General features: G+C 47.3%; 1 protein-coding gene and 1 long non-coding RNA gene across 4 annotated transcripts in view; one reads left to right on the forward strand and one right to left on the reverse strand.

Moving 5' to 3' along the window:
* TRANK1 (tetratricopeptide repeat and ankyrin repeat containing 1) overlaps nucleotides 1-18,739 on the forward strand; it is a 65,636-nt gene extending 46,897 nt beyond the window's left edge. For all 3 annotated transcript variants that reach the window (XM_019946960.3, XM_019946961.3, XM_073810992.1), the window contains 6 exons: nucleotides 1,885-1,988; nucleotides 2,094-2,226; nucleotides 8,613-8,758; nucleotides 11,957-15,006; nucleotides 16,094-16,192; nucleotides 17,224-18,739. In XM_019946960.3, coding sequence (XP_019802519.2) covers nucleotides 1,885-1,988; nucleotides 2,094-2,226; nucleotides 8,613-8,758; nucleotides 11,957-15,006; nucleotides 16,094-16,192; nucleotides 17,224-17,324 — 3,633 coding nt within the window. In that variant the 3' untranslated portion in view covers nucleotides 17,325-18,739. The remainder of the gene's footprint in view (nucleotides 1-1,884; nucleotides 1,989-2,093; nucleotides 2,227-8,612; nucleotides 8,759-11,956; nucleotides 15,007-16,093; nucleotides 16,193-17,223) is intronic.
* LOC109552028 (uncharacterized) lies at nucleotides 8,726-13,628 on the reverse strand. The gene is made up of 4 exons (XR_002178762.3): nucleotides 13,503-13,628; nucleotides 11,242-11,324; nucleotides 9,798-9,913; nucleotides 8,726-8,930 (listed from the first exon to the last, which is right to left on the reverse strand). It is a non-coding gene; the product is annotated as an uncharacterized lncRNA (long non-coding RNA).
* Nucleotides 18,740-27,453: the final 8,714 nt, after the last annotated feature.

A 27,453-nucleotide genomic window follows, 5' to 3' on the forward strand; every position in this document is an offset into this window, starting at 1 on the left:
TGTGTGTTTAGTCGTGTCGGGATAGTGTTTCCATAAATATGCAGCTGCAGAAGTTGACTGAGCCCTGCACTGTATTCACTGCCCATCCTTGTTGTAATTGGCAAGGAATACTAAACACCTGGCTGTTGTTATAAAACCAAGATTTTTTTTTTCGGAGAGGGGATAGGGCAGGACAATGTGGGCAGCAGGTGTGGGTATGAAATTAGAAACCTATAAAGTCTTTCCCTTTCTCGCTTCAGAACACAGCTGGTGTTTATATGTATTGCCCGTGGATTTCCAATTCTTTATCCCTTGAAAGATACCTTTTGAATGTTTGAATCCAAAATCTTTTGAGGGGAGTAGCACAGATGAGAATGTTATAAAAAGCCTCCCCCTCACCTGACTTTATTTTGACTCCGCGAAAGGGCTTTGGGACTCAGGAAGTATATTGTTTGGGGCTGCATGTCAGTAAGTGTCTCAGAACCACCATACAAGTGGAAACCCTTGAGATCCATTCATTCAGCATATCCTGTGGAGCTGTGGGCCCAGCATTGCGTTTAGGTCATGGGGATGTGACAGTGGGCAGGACAGGTATACAGAAAAGGGCACAGTGCCAGCGGTTCCCGATGTCACATGTGAATGACAAGCTGCCTCCAGAACCGCCTGTCCTAGACGGTGTGGCCAGAGAAGGCTACTTTGAGTGGGAGCCTTGAGCTGGGACCTGTAGGGTACATGACGTTAAGCAGGCAGAGGAGGGATGGAAGAGCATTTCACTCGGAGGGAAGAGTGTGTGCAAAGTCCCTGTGGCAGAAAGGAGCATTTCGCGTGTCACAGGAATGAAAGGAGGCCCACGGGGCTGGGGAGGCTGGAACAGAGAGCCCGGGGGGAGAGATGCCATCCTGCCTGTGTTATCAGTAAGTGCCACTTAATCCTTCTCTTGCCCACACTGAGGCCTAATCCCTACATGCTGGGCAGAACATGAACTTTCTGCCCTGTAGTCCGTACTTGGAGACATGATGTCAGCAACTTTCTGCTGGTGGGGAGCAGGGAGCAGGCTGACTCCCCTGGGACACTTGTCTGCCCATCTTCTCTTTGCAGCGTACAGGTCTGCATGTGCCAAGGATCTGGTCAGTCATCTTCTGGGATGTGTTGGGACACCATCTCTGTCCCCGTTTCTACCATAATAGGTGCACTGCTGCTGCTCTGCCAACACTGCCCACTAGTTGTTACCAACTAGAGGGGACCTATGTTGAGCCCAGAAAAGCCACTGGGCAACCTTGGGCCAGTTTCTCCATGTCCTTGACTTGAGGTTGCTACCAAATAGTGTGGGAAGGATGAAACATCTCACACGCGGCTATTGAAGATCAGATGAGGGTGTTATTACGGTGACCTGTAAAAATATGTCTGATGTGCCTTTTCCATGGCTCCTAGGTGTTTCCAAAGGGAAGCTTTGAGTCCAAAGTGTTAGCTGGTAACACAATTAGGCTTTATCCTCTGGGGCTGTTTTTTCTTTTCTTTTTTAAAAATTTTTATTGGAGTATAATTGATGTACAGCGTTGTGTTAGTTTTAGGCACACAGCATAGTAAGTTATACACACACATATATCCACTCTTTTTTAGATTCTTTTCCCACATAGGTCATTACAGAGTATTGAGTAGAGTTCCCTGTGCTATAAGTAGGTCCTTATTAGTTATATCTATTTTACATGTAGCAATGTGTATATGTCAGTCCCAATTGAGGCTGTTTTCTTTAGTGTTTCAGCACCTTCCTGCCCCTCCCTCACGGATTTGGCTGGGGTGAGACCCAGTGCTTTGTCCGTGAAAACATGGAATGTGTGCTTTAACTCTTGTTCCTGTGTCACCTCTGCGACCTTGCTGGAAACAGAAACCTTTGGTCTATTCCAGGTTGCAGCCAAGTGTTTCCAAAAGGGAGGTGCATTGGAAAAGGAGAAGCTGGCTCTGGCCCACAGCACCGCCCTGAACATGAAATCCAAGAAAGTCAGCCCCAAGTAAGAGCCTCGGGGGTCATTTCAGGTTTGCTCTGAGAGAGAGCTGCAGGTTCAATCTACTGGTATCACATTCCATGGAAACTCTGTTCTATTTCCCCCTCCCAGGGAAAAGCAGGTGGAGTATTTGGAACTGGCCAAGACGTATCTGGAGTGCAAGGAGCCAAAGCTGTCCCTTAAGTGTCTGAGCTACGCCAAGGAGTTCCAGCTGTGTGCCCAGCTGTGCGAGAGGCTGGGAAAGGTACGTCTGGCCCACGGCTGCTCCTAGGAGAACTGGGCTCCGTGGGGCAGATGGAAAGGTGGCCCCCAGCCTCCGCCTGTGTCAGGAAGGGCTTCCGTCCTCCCAAGAGGGAGAGGCTGGCCCTGTCGACTCTGTGGGTGGCCCTTCTTCCTCCATCTGCTCGAACATTTAGATGGTTTCAGGGACTCTGTGTGTGTGTGTGTGTGTGTGTGTGTGTGTGTGTGTGTGTGTGTGTGTGTCCGTCCATGTCTGTGAATGTTTGCGACCCATTATTAACCACAGGGAGGCCAAATGTTCACATCAAAGGGAAGATGGGTTTAAGAATATTCCTGCCTTTTCTTTCTCCATGTTCAGTCTGGAGTCAGCCTGGGGGGACGGTCTGGCAGTTACATGGTGTTTTCTCTGTGTCCCAGCAATTACTCTAGATCTGCACTGACCAATCTGGCAGCCACTAGCCACATGTGGCTACTTAATTAAACATTTAGGTTAACTAAAATGTAATAAAGTCAGAAATTCACTTCTGCAGTCTCACGAGCCACATCTCAGGTGCACGTTGTGATAGAACATTTCCATTATTCTAGAAGCGCTAGTGGACAGAGTTGCTGGTCCAGAGCACAGGGCTCACAGTGTGGTCTGCAGGCTGGCACAGGCCACAGACACTTATTATCTGTAACAAGATAAACTCCAAAGAGGAAAGTAGACAGAGATTTTTATGGCAATTTGGCATGGTTGTGACATCCGAGAGGTGATGATTTTCATAGTGATTCATTTTTCTTCTTTTTATTGAGATATAATTGATGTATATAATATCAAATTGGTTTTAGTTATACAGCATAATGATTCATTATATACATAAATTGCAAAATGATCACCGCAGTGTTTAGTTAATGTCCGTCACAACACATAGTGATGATCTTTTTTCTTGTGATGAGAACATTTAAGATCGTTTTCATTTACATGTGGAATCTAAAAAATAAAACAAATGAACAAAGATAACAAAACAGGAGCAGACTCACTGATAGAGAGGACATACCAGTGGTTACCAGAGAGGAGTGGAAGTAGGGGCAAAATAAGTGAAGAGGATTAAGAGGTACAAACTACCAGGTGTAAAATAAATAAGTACAGGATGTAATGTACCGCACAGGGAATATAGCCAGTATTTCATAATAACTTTGTATAGCGTGTAATCTATAAAAATATCAAATAACTGTGTTGTATACCTGAAACTAATATAATATTGTAAGTGAACTATACTTTGATAAAAAATAATAAAACAAAAATAAATAAAAATTTTAAAAGATCTACTTTCTTAGCAACTTTCAAATACACGCTACACTGTTATTAACTACAGTCACAATGCTGTACATAAAGCAGTTCATTTTTAAAATTTTAATTAAAAAAATTTTAAATTGAAGTATAGCTGATGTACAGTAATATGTAAGTTACAGGTGTACAATATAGTGGTTCACAATTTCTAAAGGTTATACTCCATTTATAGTTATTATAAAATATTGGCTATATTCCCCATGTTGTACAATATATCCTTGTAGCTTTTTAAAATATATATATATATACTTTTTAAATTTTATTATTTAATTTATTTATTTTTGGCTGCGTTAGGTCTTTGTTGCTGCCCGTGGGCCTTCTCTAGTTGCAGTGAGCGGGGGCTACTCTTCGTTGCGGTGCGCAGTCTTCTCATTGTGGTCGCTTCTCTTGTTGCAGAGCATAGGCTCTAGGCGCCTGGCCTTCAGCAGTTGTGGCACGAGGGCTCTAGAGCACAGGTTCAGTAGTTGTGGCGCACAGGCTTACTTGTTCCACAGCACGTGGGATCCTCCCAGACCAGGGCTCAAACCCGTGTCCCATGCATTGGCAGGCAGACTCTTAACCACTGCGCCACCAGGGAAGCCCCTATCCTTGAAGCTTATTTATTTATTTATTTATTTTGCGGTACACGGGCCTTTCACTGTTGTGGCCTCTCCCGTTGCGGAGCACAGGCTCAGCGGCCATGGCTCACAGGCCTAGCCGCTCTGCAGCATGTGAGATCTTCCCGGACCGGGGCACGAACCCGTGTCCCCTGCATCGGCAGGCGGACTGAACCACTGCACCACCAGAGAAGCCCGAAGCTTATTTTTTACCTAATACTTTGTACCTCTTAATCTTCTACTTCTGTCTTGCCCCTCTCCCCCACTGGTAACCACTAGTTTGTTCTCTAAATCTGTGAGTCTCCTCCTTTTATGTTTTGTTCACTAGTTTGTTGTATTTTTTAGATTCCACATACAAGTGATATCATACTGTATTTGTCTTTCTCTGTCTGACTTTTTTCACTCAGCACAGTACTCTCCATCCATGTTACTGCAAATGGCTGAGCAGTATTCTTTTTTATGGCTGAGTAGTATTCCATTGTATATATGTACCACATCTTCTTTATCCATTCCTTTGCTGATGGACACTTAGGTTGCTTCCATATCTTGGCTATCATAAATAATACGAAGCAGTTCATTTTTACCGTATCCGTTGTGGTGGGTTGGATGTGGAACCATCTGGTCCTCACCACGGATGCTGCTGTAGGGTTCCCGGCTGCAGCTACTGCATTTCCTCCTGCGTCAGGTGTTATGACCGTCCAGTAGGGAGGGGGCTGTTCATGTCTGTATGTGAACTGGAGGAACTCCTGGACCCTCAGAGCACCCTGGGCATTGGGCTGGGTGGAGGTGGGACCTCCTGGGAAGTTTGAAGTGTGGCCCCAAGTCAGTGTCAGAGAAGATAAGGCCGTCCCAAAGCTGCCCTCCCTGCCCCATGTTTAGTATGGGACGTGACTAGTTAGCATGTGGGAGAAGGGGGTGGAATGGGGATTTCAGCGTGTGAAGGAAGTTTGGGTCATAAGATTCCAGGAACTAAAATGGTTTCTGAACTCTCCATGTTCCTTTGTCCCCCGGCCTCCATCTCCAAGGCACCCCCTTGGGCCCTAAGCAGTGACAGCAACAGGGGACAGGCCTGAACCTGTTGCTTTCCCCTCTTTGCCTGACAGTGCCCATCCCGGCTAAGCCAGAGCCCCTTTCCTTGTCTGCTCACCTTGCCTCCCCGAGGCCCGCCGAGCTCCACCTCTGAAAGCGGGGTGGGGCCCAGCAGGCCAGATGTCCGGCCGCGTTCCCTTCTCCAGGACCTCAGAGCCTTCAGGATATGGAGGCCGCCCTGGTCCTGGAGACACAGGCTGCTGGCCTTCCTCACGTCCCCAGGGTTGACCACCGGTGCCAGCTCCTTCCGCCTTCTCTTGCCAGCACATTCCAGTAGCTCTGAGCCCCAGCTGGGGAGGAGTCTGGTCCCTTTCTTTGCTCAGGCCCCTCCCTGGCAGGATTTTCGACCCTCAGACAGCATCAGACCTCTTGTGGTCATCCCACCAAACTAGCCAGCATGATTCAAGTTGACCACCCTTTGCAAAATCCTTAGGCCACACCGCCTCCCTGTTCACAGTCCCCAGACGTGTGCTGACCCTGGGGAGAAGGGTTTGTGAAGTGGCTGTGGGAGCAGAAGTTTTCCTTTCAGGGATTCCTCTGCCTTGCCTGCTTCCTGCCTCTCCAGAGGTCAACACTGGTTTCCCTGGAAACCTCTCAGGGCCCTTGCTCTGGGCGGCAGGAGCCCAGAGACCCGGGGTGGGGGGGCCTGCTTAGAGCCAGCCCTCCTCTCTCTCGACCCAGTTGGGTGCACGCTTGCACCTAAGGGGGCCTGCGTTCACCCTGGGGGTTTTCTTCTGAGTAGTCAGCCTTGTCAAGGAGAGGTAAAGGTGGCTAGGTGTTATGGTTATGGGGTTTGATTGATGTGGGGCAATGGGTCTAGTAGCTCCCTGGTCTGTGAGGTCTCTGGACATAGAAGAACCTCACACCTGGATCTTGTTCGTATTTTGGCATTTCGTGTAGCTTGTCTCGTTAAATAAAACCCAGCTGAGATTTATTAGAGAGTCTGGCATATGCATTTTGTTTTGTTCCATTTTGATTCTGTTTTCTCTTTGGATGTCAGGTGCAGCCAGTCGAGTTAGGAAATGAAATATTCAACAAATAGGTAGCCCCCCGCTGCCCCCCGCAGTGTGTACCAGGCACTGTGGGCGCGTGGCAACCAACAGGCAGCAGAGCAGGGGCCTCTGCCTTTGTAGTTTTCCTTTCTAGTGTGGGAGAGAGGTGACAGAGCCAATAGGACAGAAGATGTCAGCGGGGATGAGGGCTGGGGGAGGGGAGAGGGGGTGTCAAGCGTTGCTGTTTTAGGTGCAGGCGGGGTCAGGGAGCTGACTTCTGCAGGAAGACCACGAGAACAGCTGCCTCCGGAGGACATGGCAGATAAAAGCCCCCAAGGTGGGAGCGTACGGGCGAGTTTGAAAACAGCAAGGAAGCCAGTTTGGCCAAAGCAGAGTGAGTGGGGTCGAACTGGTAAAATGAGCCAGAGAGTGTGGCAGAAACAAATCAGGTAGGACCTTGTGGTCCATGGTAGGGACTGGATTTGTTCCGGGGTGAGGGGGAGCCAGTGGAAGGTTTTGATTGGAGGGGTGACATGAAACGAATTATTGGGATGCTCTGTGGAGAGCTCTGTAGGCAGCAAAAGTAGAAGCGGAAAGGCCAGTTCGGAGGGGTGAACAGTGGCTTAGGCTGAGATGCTACGGCTTGGATTGCCTCCATGGTGGTGGAGGGGCTAGGAAGGGGTCCTGTCTGGGAAATGCTGGGAGAGCCAAGCCAACGCGATTAACTGATAAGCTGGACAGGAAACGTGAGAGGAAGAGGAGTGGAATATACTCTTCTGTTCACGTAAACCCACCATCGTTTTATATTCTTCATCCTCTTCCTCCTCATGGCCATTTCCATTCTCTTCTCATTGGCTGCCATTCCAATGCAGTTAATATATGTCCCCATCCACGTGCATAACCGAAGAATAAATAGTATTGTATTCTCTGTACATATTTGTTTTAAGCTTATCTAAATAGCATCTTGTTCTGTTTGCTACTTTTTCCACCCTCCGCTATGGTGTTAAGGCCCAGCCAGGTGTCTGACCACTGTTCGTATTCCAGAATGGGCATCCAGTGCGTTTGACTTACCCATTTCCCTCGTGGTGAACATCCAAGTCGCCACCAACTCCCAGCTGCCACACACAAGTATTATGACACAGCGCATCCCCTTCCAGTGCTGTGAACTGCTAGGAGTGGTTTTGCTGACCCCAGGGGGCGCATGTGTTTAATTTCACCAAGTGAAAGTTGAAAGCCACTTTGCTTTCCAGAGCAGCTGTACCACTCCGTGCATGAGGGGTCCTTGTGCCCCATATCCATGACCACGTTCAGAGGGTTCTGATTTTCTAATTTTTGCAGACCTCATGGATGTATCTCACTGTGGCTTTAATTTACGTTTCTCTGGTTATTAGCAAGGTTGAGCATCTTCATTTATTTGTTAGTCATTTAAGTTCCCCCCACTGCAGACTGCCAGTTCATACCCTTTGCCTAGTTTTCTGGAAGGTCTTTTTCTTGTGTTTGCAGGAATCCGTTTTGTGTTCTAGACCTGTCCACTCTAGTACAGTAGCCAGTGGCCACATGTGGCAATTTATAATAACATTAACTAAATGAAATCAAAAATACAGTTCCTCGGTTACACTATCCACACGTTTCCTGTGCTCACTGTTCCCACGTGGCTAGTGGCTACCGTATTGGCTAGATAGATACAGAACATTTCCATCTTCACAGAAGGCTCTGTCTGACAGTGCTGGGCTAGATGTTAATGTTTGTCTTCTCTGTGTTAACTTTATTTGATGTGCTCTTTGTTGAACAGTTTTGATGTATAGCTGACCCTTGAACAGTGCAGGTATTGGGGCACTGACCCTTCATGCAGCTGAAAATCCACATATAATTTATAGTTGTCCCTCCATATCCGAGGTTCCTCTGTACCCTTGGTTTCATATCAGGAATTCAACCAACTGCAGACCATATCACACTGTAGTATTTATTGTCAAAAAACATCCTTGCATAAGTGGACCCATGCAGGTCAAACCTGTGTTGTTCAAGGGTCAACTGTAATCAAATCCATCAATTTCTCCCCCAAAGTTCATGTGTTTTGAGTTTTGTTGAAGACTTTCTTTACCTCAAGGTCACAAAGATATTCTCATACATTCTCCTCCAATAGCTTTCTCACTTAGACCTTTAACCCATCTGGAGCTTCCATCTGTGTATGGTGTGAGGTTGGGATTTCACTTTATTTTTCTCCCTATAAAGCAGTAGTTTTCCTAAATTACCTATGTTTTAGTGTTTTTCACTAGATTCTAATAAATCGCAGACATCCTCTTTATTATTCATGGTGTTGGTTTACTTTTAAGATGAAAAGTTATATTATAAATACTCTGAGTAAAATTTTACTCTGTCCTAGATAAGAGATGCCGCCTCCTTCTATAAGCGAAGCCAGTGCTACAAAGATGCTTTCAGATGCTTTGAGCAGATTCAGGAATTTGATCTAGCCCTCAAAATGTACTGCCAAGAGGAACTTTTTGAAGAAGCTGCTGTGGCAGTGGAAAAGTAAGTGGTTTTATTCTCTTCCTTTCTCCGCCAGATACCCCCAAGCCCTGCCCTCCTGTTGCTCCTTGAGTAGGTGTTGTCTTGCTCTTCTGAAGTGACTTGACCAAGTCACCCTCCTTCCACTTGGGTGGTGACCTCCGTGCTGAGTCAAGAACTCCTTGAATACAGCGTCCTGGGGAGAGGGGGCAGAAGAAGATGAAGGATGCGTTACGAGTGTCTATAACATGCCCAGCAATTTCGTGCTTAATGATAGTTCTATCCTCTCCACCTTTACCTGCTGAGTTGACAATTTCACTGATGTGTGGATGGATAGAGGTCAGAGTACTAGTGGGCGGTCAGGATTCTGCTTCATCATGGTTTACTGGCAGATGCCCAGCCAGGCCCTGATACATATGTGTATGATACGTATATACACATGCCCTCAGTTGTAGGACACACAAGTTTCATACATGGCCCGGTAGAGCCTCCTTGAGCCTTCAGCCTAACTGATGTTCCAAAGGTGAAGTGCAGATGGGTGGGGTTAATGGATGACAAGGAATCTAGAAACAGCATGTGGTTGATGCCTGTCGGAGGTCTTCCTGGTGGAGTGTAACAGCTAGAATTGTAGAGTCTGCTGTTCTGTATTTCTGCTCAACAGCTCCTGGAAAAGTAGGCTGTGGCTTAGTTCTGTATTTTCTTTGCTTTCTATCAAATTATACATGTGACAAAATGAACATGATTGACCAGGTGTTTGAAGTTTATATTAAAGTTAGCATTTATTAAAGTATATCATATATTTTTTAAAAGCATGTAATTTTCACAAAGTAAATACACCTGTGTAACCAACACCTAGATAAAGAAATTGAGTTTTATTTTTGGAAATGGAAAAGAAGGTGTCCAGTGTCAAGGTTGGTAATTGAGCATATTCCTTTATCCAGGTCTTTGGTTCCATTATGTGGAAGATATACACAGTGTGTATGTATTAGTCAGCTCAGGCTGCCATAATGAAATGCCATAGATCGGGTGGCTTAAACAACAGAAATTTATTTTATTTTCTCACAGTTTTGGAGGTTAGAAGTCCACGATCAAGGCTCCAGTCAATTGGATTACTGGTGGGAGCTCTCTTCCTGGCTTGCAGACAGCTGCCTTCTTGCTATGTCCTCACGTGGACTTCCCCTGGTGTTTAAGCATGGAGGGAGAGAGAGATTGTGGGCGACAGAGAGCTCCCTCTCTGGTGTCTCTTCTTTTTTTGTTTTTTCTTTTCTTTTTTCTTGTTTGGCCACATTGCGCGGCTTGTGAGATCTTAGTTCCCCGACCAGGGATTGAACCCGGGCCTTGGCAGTGAAAGCACAGAGTCCTAACCACTGGACCACCAGGGAATTCCCTGGTGTCTCTTCTTATTAGGACACTAATCCTATTAGATCAAGGCTCCACCCTTATGACCTCATTTAACCTTAATTACTCCCTTAGAAGCCTCATCTCCAAATACAACCACACTAAGGGTTAGGGCTTCAACATATGAATTTTAGGGGACACAAACTGTCATCCGTAACAGGGTGCCCCCTGTGACATTGATTGGGTGCTGTGTACGCTGAGTAATCAACCAGGCCAATTCCCTTGTGAGGCCATATGACAAAACCACCTGAGAGGGTTTTATTGTACTTTCAATTATTTAGTTAATCTGTTCTCACTTTTCCAGGAGAGCATTGAATAATCATAGATTTTCCCCAGAAACATTTTTTTGGGGTCTCTCATTATTTTGTTTATCTTTATCAGCTTTCCTGAGGTATTCAACTGACTCTTTTTAATGATATGTTGAGTTGAGATCTAATGTCATCAGTACTAATTGGAGCCTCACACTTGATTTTTCTGTGTCTTTTGAATTCTCTATATAGTGTATGTAGAATTCAATTGCTAACTGGCCTGACTCAAAACGTAATGAGGACATTTTAGATTTGAAAAGAAAATACCTAAGTAAATTTTCTTAGTTTAAGATTTTTTTTTAAACATCTTTATTGGGGTATAATTGCTTTACAATGGTGTGTTAGTTTCTGCTTTATAACAAAGTGAATCAGTTATACATATACATATGTTCCCATATGTAGTTTAAGATTTTTTTTTCCTTTGGCCATGCTGCGTGACATGAGGAAAATCTTAGTTCTCTGACCAGGGATCGAACCCAGGCCCCCTGCAGTGGAAGCATGGAGTCTTAACCACTGGACCACAAGGGAGGTCCCAAAAAATTTTTAAACTTGCTGTAAATACCCCCTACTCCATCAGCCAAAACTCACAAGAGAGGCTAATCCTCAGTTACACCCCTTCACAGAGGGCCTGTTATACGAAGGGATCTGATATTTGTGAGATGACCCTGGGGCAGCAGGAGGTCCCTGGGCACCTCTCTGGTTGTGAGGAAATGTGTTTTGTCTCCTGTGAGAGTTCAAAAGTAAGCATGTTTCATTGGATTGGCCCAATGCCTTGAAAATTCATATGTGGGGTATACTCACTTGGATCAGCAGAGTCAAGAGGAGCTTGACTTTGGTGACTTCGGGGCTTCATTCATCTCACACTAACTCAACCGCTTACATTCCTGGCAAAAGAGAAAAGTCACGGGTTGGTTAATAAGAGGAAGATTGATGTAATGGCTGGTGTGTCTGCAGCCCCCATCTCCACTCTTTCTCATTAATCAGGTATCAGACTCAACAGGGTTGTGAACCCAAAGTGATTAGCAAGCTTTTATGCAAGTTTAAGGGATTTTTTTCAAGGATGATTTTGGCTATGCATAATTTCTGCCTTACAGATTGACTTTCCAACATAATTGTTACTTGCCTAGGTTGCAACTCCACTATATTTCTTTTTTTTCTTTTTTGTTTATTTTTTCTTTTTTTGTTTTTTATTCTTTTTTTGGCTTTTGGGAGGGGTTTGTTCTTTTGTGTGTGTGTTTCTTTTTTGTGTTTTTTTTTTAGTATTTTTTCTTTTTCTGCAACTCCACTATATTTCATTAATTAAGCATACTATTGCTTGGTTCCTTCGAGGAATAAAGAATTAATTTTATCAGTGTAAAATGAAGCCTTGATAAAGATGCTGGATAACTTTAGGTCCTATTCTGCAGGTCCTATCTACAAGTGGTCATTTTATGATGAGTTGTTCTGTGCTGCATTTTGTAAAGTTTCTGCTGGGTGGTACTGAGTTGACATTGGTGTTGTCTGTCTGTCATTGCAGGTATGAAGAAATGCTAAGGGCCAAGACCCATCCCATTCCCAAGCTCTCCTATTCAGCCAGCCAGTTTTACTTGGAAGCTGCAGCCAAGTACCTGAGCACGAATAAGATAAAGGAGATGATGGCTGTGCTCTCAAAGCTCGACACGGAAGACCAGCTGGTGTTTCTGAAGTCTCGGAAGCGGCTTGCAGAGGCTGCCGACCTGCTCAACAGGGAAGGTCGGAGGGAAGAGGCCGCCCTGCTGATGAAGCAACATGGCTGCTTCTTAGAGGCTGCCAGGCTCACTGCCGACAAGGACTTCCAGGCCTCATGTCTGCTGGCAGCCGCCCGCCTCAACATGGCCAGGGATTCCGATGTCGACCATACCAAGGCCATCCTCAGAGAAGCCCTGGACCTCTGCCATCAGACCAATCAGGTGTCCGGCATCGCCGAGGCCCACTTCCTGCAGGGGGTGATCCTGAGAGACTTTCCAAAGCTCAAGGACGCCTTCCTGACGTTTGACACCCTCAACCACTCGGCAGGGGCAGTGGAGGCGCTCTACGAAGCCACCAGCCGCTGTGAGGCCCAGCCCGAGGATGTCCTGGCCCTGGCTCCGGCGGGCCTGGAGGTCCTTCTCAGTCTGGTCAGGGCCCTCAAAAGAGTGACCAACAACGCCGAGAAGGAGATGGTCAAGTCTTGCTTTGAGTTTTTTGGGATTTCGCAGGTGGATGCCAAGTACTGCCAGATAGCTCAGAACAACCCCGGACACATATCAAGAATCATTTCTGACCTGGATTTGAACTTGAGAGAGAAGAAAACGAAAGAGCATTTCTTGATAATGACGGACCAGGTGAAATTAGCCTTAAACAAACACCTTCTGAGCAGGCTGTGTCAGATCACAGGGAGCCTGCTTGGGAAGACCTACCTGGGCGTCTGCACGAGGTTTATCGTGGGCTTAAAATGCGAGGATGAACACTGTGAAGATTTCCACAGGCCTTTGCGACGTCATGAGGCCAAGTGTTTGGTTCAGACAAAAATACACCTGGTGGCGATTAGCGGATTGCTTTTGGAAGCCAAAAAAGTATTCCCTAAAGTCTTAGCTGAAGAACTTGAAGAAATCGATTATATTTTGTCTCCGGATAAATATGGCCTTTGCAAATCCCTGCTGAATGTCCTCTTCCCTAAGCATTTCCATCAGAGAGTATTGTCAGAAAACCCCATGGCATGCAAAGAAGTCCTGAAACCACGTTACAGATCCTTCTGGTCCTACAGGTCTGCCCTGAAAGAGTACATCCATGTCCTATTTCAAAACGAAAGGGCTCGAAGCCGCCGGGAGTCCACAGACCTGTGGCTGAGCGCCATGCAAGCTTTCCTTCTCTCTTCTAGCTACCCTGATGAGCTTGAAAAGCTGCTCCACCAGGAGGAGGACCAGTACAACCGGGAACTCAAAGCCCTCCAGGCTGAAAAAGAGGGAAGGAGCATGGGGAGAAGCAGCAGGATGAAAGGAATAGAAGGGAAATTTGGCATGCTGACGCCCAACAAGGATGATGAGAGCGTGGAGAAGACCCACCTGTGCTTCATCCGGCTGCTGGAGGATTCCATCCACCAGTTCTACGTGTGCAGGAACCCAGAAGACTACAAGAGGCGCTTTTTCCGTTTCATGAACGTCCTTGTCAAGAGGTGCAAAGAGCCACTCATCCCCAGCATTGGGAACACGGTGGCCCTGCTGGAGTTCCAGTTCATCCACTGTGGGGCGGTTCTGGCCCGCCTCTGGAAGAACGCCATCCTGTGCCTCCCTAAGAGCTACATCGCACTGTTGCACTACTGGGAGTTCCTGTTCAGCAAGAAGGACCGGGAGCCTGGGGATGTGTTCGCCATCATTCAGGAATACAGACCCAAGGATGTGACCAGAGCCATTCAGAATTTCCAGTTCCACCTGTCCTACCTCGTCAAGGTGCTCTGCGGCCACGAGAACAAGAACTTCAATGTCCTGCTCGATGCCTTCAGTGAAATTGACTACCTGGTGTCCGGGGAGGCAGAGCGGACCCTGGTGCTGTGCTTGGTGATGCTTGTGAACACTGAGGGGGTGCTGCAGCCGTCATGCCAGCCTCTTCTGTCAAGCCACTTCCAGGAGATCAAGGCCAGGCTGCAGCTGATGAGCAGGGACTTCCCGGGCCAGGTCCCCGAGAGGCTCCTCAGAGCAGTGAATCGGGTGCAGCTGGCAGTCAATGTGAAGTCTGTGGTGGAGGTGCTGCAGGACCTGCTCTTTGAGCGGGATGAAGAATACCTGATGGACTGCCACTGGCAGTGGGACAGCGGGCACACCAAAGGGACCACTGTCCGAGGCCTCTACCACGAGGAGGTCAGACTGAACCGCCTGTTCTCCGAGGACCCCATGGGCTACTTTGTCGAACCCGAGTGCGAGGTAGGTCAGGACGAGATGGAGGAGCTGGCCTTGGAAGACCGGGACCACCTCCTTGCCACCATCCTGTCGCAGAAGCAGCGGAAGGCCTCCATCCAGCGGAAGCTGCGGAGGGCGTACCTGGTGGTGTCCCTGTGCATCAGCTGGAGGAGGAGGGTGGGGGCCCAGGCCGAGCACTTCAGGGAGGAGGGCAGGGAACCCGGGGCTGGGAGCTTCAAAAAGGCCGATGTGGACAGGACCCAGTGTGACCTGTGTGGGGTGAAGTTCACCCGTGGGCCCGAGAACTATTTCGGCTCTGATCAGGCATTTGAGGGAGCGGCTCCTGAGGCTGTGGCCCTTTCCGGGGCCGAGCTGGAAGACGAGCAAGGTCGGGAGAGGAGCAGTGAGTCTTACGAGCAGCACATCCGCCTGCAAAGCCACCAGAGGCAGCAAGCGGCCTACCAGAAGTACTCAGACTTTTTCCACAAGAAGGTGGACCCGGCTATTGATGAAGGCAAGCTGGTGGTGCAGGACATGGAGCAGAACGTGTGGGTCCGCAGCCACCTGGGCTCCAAAGAGCACAGCCACATGTTGCAGAGGAAGGTCCAGGAGAACATCAAGAAGGTCTCGGACATGGTGGAGGATCTCTACAGGCGGAAGGCCTGGGCTGGTGGTAAGGGCCCTCAGAAGTGGGGCGCAGATGGTGTCAGAACCTGGGCTTTGGGAACACATGTCCGACTCCAGTCCTTTGTAGTGATGTCTGACCTGGGGATGATGGAATCTTGGCATTAGCAGAAATACAAGTGAGGACCATGCGTTCTCCAATTACAGCAAAGCCCCATTGTTTGGACCACCCCTCCCACAGTTAACAATGTGTCATCATCTTGGGTCAGGATGGTTTCCCCTGGCACAACAGACAAGAAAAATGTTTGCTAACCAATTCTATGTAGAGCATAGAGGGGGAATGTTTCAAATCTTGAGGAAACTTTTTTTTTTTTTTTTTTTTTTTTTGTGGTACGCGGGCCCCTCACCGCTGTGGCCTCTCCCGTTGTGGAGCACAGGCTCCGGACGCACAGGCTCAGTGGCCATGGCTCACGGGCCTAGCCGCTCCGCGGCATGTGGGATCCCCCCGGACCAGCTCACGAACCTGCGTCCCCTGCATCGGCAGGCGGACTCTCAACCACGGCGCCACCAGGGGAGCCCTTGAGGAAACTCTTTAAACGTCCCCTGATTCATTCATTCAGTGATTGTTTCTTGAGCACCTACTATGTGCTGAACTTTTGACTAAGATCTAGAGGTACGTAGCTGGTCTCTTCTTTTAGCAGGGTCCTCACATCATACCCAGTCTGAGCCTTTAATAAGAATTCTTATGTGGTCTGTGAATCAGATTTCCTCTGACATCCTTATTAGCTACATCTTAGCAGTGCTGAGTGGAAGTTATGTATAAAATCAGTGAAATTCCATATTTTTAAATCATTCTAGAATTCAGACACTCTGGTTTAAGATAATCACAGTTTGAACAAAAGCTTCCTCGAAAGGCTTGCTACTGGCAATGTCTCCAGACGGGCAGGACTGGTAATCAGGCTGGCATCTACTTGTGGTTTCTGCTCCTGGTGGCAGACCAGTGGCCTTATGCTGCCCCTCTCCACAGGGGAAGCAGAGACGAGCTCCCAGGAGCTGGGGGCTTTGGCTCTAGTACTGAGTGTCCTGGTCCCTACAGCCGCCCTTTCACTCAGAGCTCTCGTTCTTTGGTTCACTAGCGGAGGAGGTCATGGCTCGGCTGATCAACGTCCTGATCCCGTCCGCCAGGGATGCGCGGGAGTGGCTGAGGAAAACAGAGCTGCGCTTGAAGGAAGAAGGTGAGGAGTCCTTCACCCCAGGGTGAGGCTCTGGGTCTTGTGGTCCTTGATTCTGCTGGCTCCCAGGTCAGTCTGAAGTAGGGCCCCCTGTGATGTGAGCAGTCACTGCCCCCAGTGACTCAGGTCAATCGTGATAGAGTGGCTGGGTTCCCCCATCTGACTGTGAGGGCTGTTATTCAGGGCTTGTGCCAGTTGCTTTTCCAAAAACGTTTGCCACTCATGAGCTGTTATCAGTGATGCTCTGTCACTACTCCCATGGTGGGCAAAGTGTTGCAAAGCCATCCCTAGATAAATGTTTGCCTGTGCAAACCGTTCATGTAAGTCCATGAATATGTATTGAGTGTCTAGAATGTATCAGTACTGTTCTGGGCTTGGGGATATAAAACAAATTTGTGAACAAAACACATAAAATCATTGGGGAAACTTGCATACATCTTCCTTCAGAGGGTTTAAGGCTGGTGTATAGTGAGTTGGGTTTCTTTCTCGACAGTCAGCCTTATCTTGCCGAGTTCTATTTGATCTGGAAAGTCTCCCCCTCTTGGGGAGAGCTTATTTCTTCTTCCTCCCAGTATCTCACCTGCCCCAGATTGCCCTTCTGTGGGTCCTCATAATCCAGAGGCTGCTGGAAAATCCAGACCCCCGAGCTGGGGAAAACTGGAAAGGACTTGACACACATGTCTGTGCCAATAAAAGGTCTTTAGATTATAGTCACTTCTGGCGCCATGACTTTTGTGATGGTTTCAAACAGGAGAATATAACTGGGATACCAGCTCAAGGCTGAGGTTGATTTTAGGCTTTGTCTGAAAGATTTTTCGTTTAAAGGGCCTCTAAAATAAGGCCAGAGGAACTAGCCTGTAAAACAACATTCTGGAGAAGGGTGTTTACTTTGGCTCTGCCTGGTTTTTTTTTTTCTTTAATTTAAAACAACGATTACAGAGACATCAGGTTTTACTAGGATGTTGTATGTTGCAGTAGAGTGAAAAAGATCACCATTCTGCACTTCATTTCTGTTTTCTTTGCTTTTTAAACAGGTGTCGTTCAAGAAGATGATTACGAAAATGAAGTGGAAGACTTTGGTGAGCTCCGTCCCAGAAGGCGTTTTCGGAAATGTGCAAAGTGGAGAAAGTTGTAACGTCCACCCGGCTGCTGCTTCCTAAACCTTCAGGACGTTCCATCCTGACTTAGAATCCCGAGTGCCGGGGCGGATGAGGAGAAGAATATACGTTAGCATAAGAAGTGGCGGGAGGGGTCTGACAATGCCTTTGCTTTTCATTCTTGTCATTTCTCTCTCTGTGGTGGCTCAGGGTCTGACTGCTCCCTCAGAGCAGGGGCCTCTTAAGTGTTTTCCAAGTTCAAGTCCAGCAGTACTGGGTCCCCCTAAAAGAGGCTCAGGCAAGAGGAGTCATAGCTGGAGGGAACATTGGGATCCACCCCCTGAGGCCCCCGGGTTCTCTGGCTCATGATCACCATGACACTGGTCAGTAAGTAGCAGGGACATCCCTCACCTCAGAGTTACCACTGCCCTGGCCCGGGAACACTGCCCCCGGATCCTCTCATCTCTGTTCATGCTGCTGGCCACCCCCGACCCCAGGCCACACTCTGGTCATCTCTGAGCCCACCTGTGGCTTAATTCCTTCTGTTATATATGTTAGCCTTTTCTCTCGGTGGCAACGTTTCTGCCTGCCTTCCCCCCATTGTTTGAGACCATCCTCAGCTGCCCGTGCAAGTCGCGATTAGACTACCTCAGAACGTAGTCAAGAATTCCCCATTGTCTTCTGGGCGGCCAGCCTCAAGACCAGCCCCCTAGAATGAAAGGCTGGGGGATGTTGCCGGGAGTTCCCAGCCTGTCTCTCCAAGGTTGTCCCAACTCTACCTTGGCTCTGGTGCAGACGTTCCAAACAGTGTTTTGTATGTAGCCCTCTACGTCTGGTTTCCTTGGGTCTCCCTGGCAAGTTAGCTGTCCTAGCTTAGCTTGACGTCCCGATGAGTTTTCCCCCACTGAGCTCTCCACGGGAGCACCAGGACCTGCAGAGCTGGAGGTTGGGGACGGATAGAGGAGAAGCCAGCCTTGTGGTGCCCATCCAATAGGATTTGGCCATGAATCACTGCCCTGTGGCCAGCAGGTCTGGGAAGAAGAAGGGGCCGTGGGCCTGTTTGCAGGAGGCCGTGGCTGCCCACTGAGCCTTCGGTATGTCCCTTTCTGGAAGCTCTTCCACCTCTCTCATGGTCACTTCCCTCCCTGTCCCCCACCCTTCAGCCCGGCCTGGTGCCAGAGGTCAGGCTCACACGGGTCCGTCGTTGTTTCATCGTCACCACAGAACCAGCCTTCTCCCCGTGCTGCTGCTGCTTTGGCTACTCTTTGTTTTTTTCTTCATTGTCTTTCTAAATGACTCTGTTTCCTTGAAATGTATGGTATCTAATTTTTATTAGTTTATAGTTCTAATTTTTATTCCAGGTGTTTTTATAAACTTTACTTGCCAGGAAAAAAAAAAACAATCAAATCTTGCTGTATTATCACATTTTTATAAAGTTAAATCATTTCTCTTACGTTTCTCTCCACTTGTTTATTTCTCATCTCTACTTCGAGAGTAAAGGGGTAAATCGTGGAGCAGATTCTTCCTGGTCAGCTGGTGAACAGAAGCTTGCCGTGTCTTCCGAAACTGAGAAATCCAGGGGCCCACAGCTGCAGCTGACTGCACCATCTCTTGAGGGCCTGCCTGTGTAAATTCTTTCCCTTTGGGTGTTTCCAAGCAGGCAGGGTGTGGACTGGAAGGGGTTTTGTCCGTGCCCCATAACAAGAACATTTCTCTTGGAGACGGGAGACCTGGAATTGAATCCTGGTCCTGCCCCAAGGAGCTGTATAGCCTGGGACAAGTCAGACCCGGTCCACACTCGCTGAGGGCTAGAATGCGGAACCACCCCCGAGGGACAGGGGATCTGGTGTGGCAGGTTTGGGGCACAATATTTAATAACAACACAGCATTGTGCCTCTTGTGCTGGTCATTTCTCCTCACGCATCTGTCTCTTTCAGGGTTTTTTCAAGATGGGAATCTGGCATCCATGGGTTCTCCAGCCATGACACCATCTTAATCTCAATGCCTAACCCCCCTCTCTCTCTCTCTCTCTCTCTCACACACACACACACACACACACACACACACACTCACTCACTCACTCACTCACTCACTCACTCACTCACTCACTCATTTCTCCCTGGCCGTCTCCAGCAGGCTGACTCAGGGTCTGAGTTGCCTGCAGTGTATTCCCACATCGATACCATGTAGTTGCCAGAAATCCACCCCTGGGTCGCCCTTAAGTTCCTGATCCAGAGGATGGGTAAATCAACACAGCAGGTAACGTTGCTCTCCCTCTGCCACAAGTATCTTTCCTCAGCCCTGAGACTGTCTTTGTCCGATCCTGTCCCTCTAAACGTGCTTCGGAGATTCTGCCTGTAGAGTGCAAGGCAGGTGGGGACACCAGGAGCCATCTCCCCACCCAGCAGCCCCCCGTAGCAGCCGAGAGGTCGAACGTCCATGGGGGGGTCTCCCTGTTGAACTTGACAGACCCGCCCACCTTACCACAGCAGAGACAGCAGGCCTGCCAACAGCAGTATAGAGCTGAGCCTCACTCCCACCCGCCGCCCAGAAAAACTTGTCTCCTCGCCTGCTAAGGGGGAGGGAAAGCCATCAGCCAGGTACTGGGTGTTCTTTAGGTGGGTTGTTGTTGACAGACCTGCCTCCCGGTTCTGCAGAATCCTAACTGTACTCAGAATCCTATGTTCTCTGCTTAAGACACAGCATCTCACCCTCCTCAGTGGTGATGTGACCTGAGCATCTGCTAGGACCTTGGTGGGGGGATGGGCTGCACTAAAAGGAGAACTGTCATCACGGGATCTTGGAAGTGAGCCATTAAAATAGAAATTTGGCTTCTTTTACTGGCCATGGGCGTTCAGAGACGTTATTTAAAATCTCTGAGCCCATTTAGGCATTTATAAAATGGAAATAATGACACAAACTTGGAGCTTGCGTGTAATTACATTATCTTCCCTCCTCCCCTGCCTCCCTTCCCTAGTGGGACCAAGAATTCAAAAAAGATTCCAGGCAACTATTTCCAGGGCAGGGAGGGGTGGTCACGAAGGATGATGAGCTCTGGGGACAGAGCTGGGTCAGCTTTGTGATGCCTGGACAGAGGTGGGGACATTTCTGAGAGGGCTTTGTTCCCAGGGGCCTAAGCTTTTTAGAGACTGAGACTATTTTTAGCCCAAGTTTTTGTGATTCTGCAGGACAGCTGTTTCAGGCATGTATGTCGGCCACCCTGTGGTATTTGGAGACATTTTAAGGTTAGGGAGTGGGATAGGGGAAGAGAATGAGAATAACTCCCGAGACGTTTCCTTTGTGGGTACTCCAGAGCGTCTGGAGGGGCTGAGCAGGTGAACACCCTTTTTTTGTTTGGCTGTGCCACGCAGCATACAGGAATCTTAGTTCCCCGACCAGGAATAGAACCCGTGTCCACTGCAGTGGAAGCAGAGTCTTAACCACTGGACCTCCAGGGAAGTCCCCAGATAAACATCCCTTTTTACACTTCAAGTTGAGAGTCAATGTCTGCCCACTTTTCCATTTTTCTGCCATTCCGTTTGCCAAAATGAAATCATGATGGAGAAAAGATGGGCGACACCCGCCCTGATGAGGCTGTAGGAGGTGGACTTACCCATGGCAGCGGGAACAAAACCAGGATGGCCTTCCTAGAGGCCATGCCGACAGTATCTGTTAAGTTTGAAAACAGATTCAACTTTGGACCCAGCATTCCTACATTTTGTTTTTTAATTGCTATCATTTTTAATTGTGGTAAAATACACACAACACGCCATTTACTGTCTTCATCATTTTTCAGTGTTAAATACATTCACACTCTTGTGCCCACCATCACCATCCATCTCCAGAACTTTCTTACTTTGCAAAACTGAAACTGTACCCATTGCACAACAACTCCCCACTTCCCCTCCGCCCAGCCTCTGGCACCCTCCATTCCACTGTCTGTGTCTATGATTTTGACCACTCTAGGGACCTCAGGGAAGTGGAATCATACAGTATTCGTCCTTTTATGACTGGCTTATTTCACTCAACATAATGTCTTCAAGGTCCATCCATGTTGTAGCATATTGCAGAATATCCTTCCCTTTTAAGGCTGAATAATATTCCATTGTATGTATATTATCAGCATTTTTACTTTCAGGGATTTTTTTTTTTTTTTTTTTGGCCGTGACTCGTGGCCTGCAGAACCTTAGTTCCCCGACCAGGGATCGAACCCATGCCCCCAGCAGTGGAAGTACAGAGCATCCCTAGGGATTTCTATTAGCAAAACATTCCTAGAAGTGCCCAAATAAATGTCCACTTCTGGAGCCTCAGGAGAGCACAAAATTGCAGACAACTCAAGTATTCAGCTGGGGTGTGGCTGAACATTGTAAATATGGGTCACGTTTTAGAAAGATGGAAATGCGCTGGCATGGAAATGTGGTGAAGGTCAATTGCTCCCTGAAAACTCAAGCTATGAAGAGGAGGCTCTGTGGTTCAATCCACTTTTGTAAAACAAATAAAAATTTAATTCCAAATTGTTGTTGATGGTGATCTTGAGTACTCTGTAAGACGTGGGATTTTAAAAATAGTTTGGAGTCTACGTGTGGTCACAAAAACCAAAGATATTTATGGAGGTCAAAACGGAGAGGTGCAGGAGGGCAAATATTTGTTGCTTAAAGAAGCAGTCAGAGAAGAACATGCCCCCCATCGACTCAGGTGCTTACAAAGCGGTACTAAGAGGTGATGATAATCCAGTAGGAAAGGATGCTCTTCAAGACACCCCTTGAGGCCTCACAGATCGACTCTGTCCTATGCTTCTCATCCAACTGATCCCATCCAACTGGGGTGCATCTGCAGCCAGCAGTAAATAAGAGGGCACCTCAGCTTCTAAGGTTGTCCATCAATTACACCTTGAACTTGATCACCTGACCCTGCTATGTCCTATTCTTAGTAATCTTGATTCAAGGATACTCCCCGAGAGCATCCTTGCCCTTGTGTCTCCCAAATGATGGCATCTTCCTGCTGCCTTCCCTGGCTTCTTTCCTAAGCTCTAAGGACACACTCACCTAGCTGTGGGGCTTGAGACAGAGCAAACAGCAACAAGAACAGCTGTCGTTTAGTAAGTGAGTACTTCAGTGGTGGCTTATACAGGTACCACCCTAGTGAGTACCCACAGCAACCCCATGAGGGAGACGTCATGATCACACCCATCACAGATGAGAACTGAGGAGCTCCATCTAGCCCTGTCCCTCAGGACTCTCCTCTCCAGCACTAGCCCGTGGGGATCACAGATCTAAGTTTGTTTGAACTGTACACAGATAAAAAGGGTAGAAGTTTTCTTGAAATAAAAACAGTTTTCTTCCATCTTCTATTCCACCAATTTCCTCCTCCCTTTAGTTTTCCTTCATGCAGATGTCATCGTGTTTCCAATTTTCTGGGGTCCTTTGACCATTCTGACTACCGATCTTTCAGGTGCTAATTTGGCATCGGTGGGGGGAGCATCTGGTTTTTGTCACTGCTCACAAAGTCCCTTTCCCTGGGTGAGAGCTTCAGGGCTTCTTTCCCACCATGTCTTTGGTCTCATCAGCCCAGGAGTGGGACCCCGGGGCCAGTACAGGGCTCAGCCACATCCAAGGGAGGGAAAGAGCCTCTCATGTAGAATGTTCCTGACTTACCGAGGAGGAAACAACAGACCTGGTTGCTGACTTTTTCCCTTTTACTCAAAGCTTCTGGGTTAGAGCTAGGGGGAAACACTTTATCCCTCCCTCTGGGGCTGCGAGATGTCTGAACAGCTGGACGAAAGGGAGAAGATGCCGTGTGCCTTCCTCAAGTTTGTGTGCCTGATGCCAAAAGTTGCAATCCTTGGAATCAACCAGGGGATGGATGACCTTGATCGTCAATTCTCTCAGCTCATCAAAACTCAGCTCTTAAGGACCCAAGTCAGGTTAGAGTTTTTAGGGACACCTGAGTTTGTAATTGAGGCATTTTCTGGAAGAACTCTAATCTTCCTCCTATCAAGGGCTTTCAAATAAAATTTTGAAAGAAGAAGAAATCCTATCAGGATAAAAGTAGACTCTGGAGATGTTAGTCTGTCAGGCTGTCTGTGCTGCAGGAGGGGGGAATGTGGCCAGGCCCCACACAGCTGTGAGTAGGCAAGACACGTGTGTGTGTGTGTGCGCGCGTGCGCGTGTGTATGTGCGCGCGCGTGTGTGTGTGTGTGTGTGTATAGGGACCAGGACACGGAAGAAGAAGGTGCATGTGGCTGAATTTCTCATCCCTTCTGTTCCTTCTTTGTATTTAACTCAAAGGAAGAAAAATGCAAAGGCTGCCCGGGGGTGTCCAGGTGGAATGAAGCCACCGCAGTTTAGTCCAAGTGAATGGCAATCCGCAAATATATCTGAGAAAGAGTCTTTGCCAAGGGACGAACACTGCTTGTCTACCCTTTTTACAGGAGATATTTTAAAAAGTCAAGTGAGAGCCTGCCATCTGAAGGGTCTACACACCCTTTTTTCACCCTGCACTGATAGGAGTAGGTGTGTGGGGTAGGGTCGTCAGGGAGGGGCAGGGGGAGTTCTGTGCAGTGCGGAGGCGGCTGCCTTTTCTACATACGGAGAGGAGAACTATAGCCCTTCTTGCCTAGGGCTGTCACCCCACTAATGATAACCAGGTATGTTAGTCTGTTAATATTGGGCTGCCATAAGAAAGTACCACAGATTGGAGGGCTTAAACAATGAAAATGTATATTCTCACTTCTGGAGGCTCGAAGTCTGAGATCAAGGTGTTGGCAGTTTGGTCTTTCCTGAGGCCTCTCTCCGTGGCTTGTAGACGGCCATCTTCTCCCTGTGTCTACACATGGTCCTCCCTCCGTGCATGTCTGTGTCCAAATTTCCTCTTCTTATAAGGACACCAATCCTACTGGATTAGGGCCCACCCTAATGACCTCATTTAACTTAATCACCTCTTTAAAGACCGTCTCTCTAAACACAGTCACATTCTGAGGTACTGGGGGTTAGGATTTTAACATACAAATCTGGGGGGCGGGGCACAACTTAGCCCATAGACCAGGTTACAGCATCAGCTTTTCTGAGCCACTCGAGGAAGAAGGAGTTTGGTTGAACCATTAGCCTCAGTTGTCAAGTCACAGAGAGCAGAGCCTGGGATAAAAGTTCTGGCTGAGCGAAGGGGACCAAAGGCTTTAGTCATCTGGTCAACCAGGATGCTGCAGGTGCTGGAGGAGCTTGGACAACTGGCTGGCAGGGGCGCAGGAACGGTAATAAATGCTGTCCTTTGAGCTCTGCCTTCTGCCTCCCTTCTGTCTTTTCTGATCTTACTCCCAAACGTCTCCATCACTCCTGGGGCCTCAGTTTCCCTGCTGTGCTCATCACTTCTCAATCAAGTCTTCCTGTCCCAACACCTCTTCCAAAGACCTGCTGATTCCTTCTGAAAGTTCAAGGTGTAGGAGGTGCTATCTTTCTGGGAACCAAGTCTTCTGTCACTGATTATGTGTCATTTGCTTTCATTTTTTAGAGAAAGCCTTCTTTCAACCATATCTTGAATTTTTCATTACCAGTAATTTCCATTTGTACTCTTCAACTTTTGTTTTCCTAAAGACTAAGATAGTGTCTGTTCCTGCAAGGCATTTGATTGATGTTAACCTTGTTTTGCACTAGAGATCTCTAGAGGTCTGAGGCACCAAGTTCTGTAGACACGAAGGAATACGACGCATCCCACCCGTCCCTTTAAACAAAAGTTATCTTGCTGCCAAGTGCTGTGGAATTATATAATTATCAGTTTTGCTTTGTTAGATAATTGTGATATTTAAATGCTTTCCTGAAAATAGCTTTTAAAAAATCTACATTTTTATACCTTCTCTGAAACTTAGGGATCATTTAAGGTTGGTTTTTTGTTTTTTTTAAATTTTTATTTATTTTTGACTGTGGTGGGTCTTTGTTTCTGTGCGTGGGCTTTCTCTAGTTGCGGCAAGCGTGGACCACTCTTCATCGCGGTGCGCGGGCCTCTCACTGTCGCGGCCTCTCTTGTTGTGGAGCACAAGCTCCAAATGCGCAGGCTCAGTAGTTGTGGCTCAAGGGCCTAGTTGCTCCGCGGCATGTGGGATCTTCCCAGAACAGGGCTCGAACCCGTGTCCCCTGCATTGGCAGGCAGATTCTCAACCACTGCGCCACCAGGGAAGCCCCTAAGGTTGGTTTTTTTTTCCCCAATTTTCTTGTTGCTAAAATGCTGCAAGAAATGACATTATTAATAATGAACCAGAACAAAGTTAGGACATTTTTTTTCCATCCTTATTCTCTTCTCTAACACAGAAGAGGCTCTTTCATTTCCCTGGGTCTCCTGTTCTCCACCTACTCTCAGTGTAAGTGGGATGGTCTAAAGATTCATGGAACACTTGCAAAATTCTTGAAATTTCAGACTGGGAAAGTTCTATGCAAGTGTGGAAAACAAAGAACAGGACTACACACAAAACAATGGCTATCCAGACGCAGCCATGGCTGCCCTGCTTTCATAATGCAAAAATAGCTATGCTGCAGTCGCTTTTTGTTTGTTTTTAATATGCTTACTTGAGAATTTATTCTGTTTTTAAATTTAGACAACTCATGGGAATTTGGATCACACCATTTACCAACTTTAGGTTCAAAAATATCATCACAACTTCCAAATATTACAAAGCATGACATTAAAAACTCAAGATTAATAATAATAGTTTCAGATCACCCAGGAGAAGAGTATTTTTTTCCCCCCACTAAGGTATCTATATCTGCCAGCTTGAATAGTAGGTCATGCTAACTCTCCAGCTGTTTTCTTTTCTAACTCTTTGCTTCTTCTAAATCATAATTTTAGGCACACAGGACACCAGAAGGTGTATTGATAGCTCTGTTAATTGGTTTGGATATTGGAGCAATTTCTTACGGAAGGCTGTACTCCAAGGCTGCTAGGCCGACAGTTACACTGCATTGGGATCCCAGGAGGGTGAATGTTTGAGCCTGGAAGGGAACATTGCCTGCAGTCCTGTTCTGCCCTTGATTGACTTGGCCCAGGAAAGAATTTCTTCATGGTCTGGTACAATGTTTGAATGTGACTTTTTAACAGGTTCAGTAACATATTGACTTCTTTCTCTGATGAATGAAGAAAATAAATGTTGAGGAAAAAATCCTGCTTGGTGATAGAGTCTTCTGTACCACAGTTCAACCTCCTTGTGAAATTCTGATACCTCTTTTTTTTTTTTTTTTTTTTTGGCCATACCGTACAGCATGTGGGATCTTAGTTCCCCAACCAGAGATCAAACCCGAGCCCCCGGCAGTGGAAGCACGGAGTCCTAACCACTGGACTGCCAGGGAATTCCCCTGCTATCTTATTTTCAATATTTACAATTGTGAGGTTTGAGATTAGAAGCTCAACCGTCTCTAAGCATGTCACTGACACTTGCCCCTTGGAATCACAGAAGAGGTCTTTCTTTACATTATCAGCGACATGAAAAAACCATTACTATAACCTCATCCTCCTCTCCGTAATTTAATGGAAGCACACCTCTTCTTGACTGCTATCATACTTGAGTATGTTTCATATAAATCATGCAAAACAGATTCTTGTTGCCCATTTCTTCTCACAGCATGCCAAGAGGGCAGAGGCTAAGTCGCTGTGATTTGAACATGCTCGTGATTTTCAGTGGCTCCCTTGACATGATACCCCAACCAGATGGCATGTTGATGACCACTGCCTGACCTCTGTCAATAAAGCTATGTATGGACTGGCCTGCAGCAGCAGGCCCTGAACTGTACAGAAATACTCTTCTTTGCTTCAGGTGTGGCTGATGCTCCATTAACCCTGACCCACACTTGTTTTCTAGTTTACAACAGAGCTGCGTAAACAATCTCTCCTCCTGCTGCATGAAAGTCATTGAGTGCTTCTCCTTTGTGTATGTGCCATGCTTGTGTCAACAGCTAGATTACTTTTTGCAGTGTTTTGTCCCAATCTAAGTTGAAGAAACTTCTATCATGCACACACACACAATACAGGTTGCTCCTTCCTCTTGTATGTCCCACCGATTTTACGGGACTTCCTATGCTGTCATTTGGTAAGGACTTTTGCCAATAACCATCTCTGCTTTGTTTCTAGGCGTAATTTGGTCCTGACTACTGTGGTTGATTTTACAAGATACTTACTCCTGTTTTT

The sequence above is a fragment of the Tursiops truncatus genome, chromosome 10 (genome assembly GCF_011762595.2).
Source record: "Tursiops truncatus isolate mTurTru1 chromosome 10, mTurTru1.mat.Y, whole genome shotgun sequence".
In the NCBI taxonomy this organism is placed as follows: Eukaryota; Metazoa; Chordata; class Mammalia; order Artiodactyla; family Delphinidae; genus Tursiops; species Tursiops truncatus.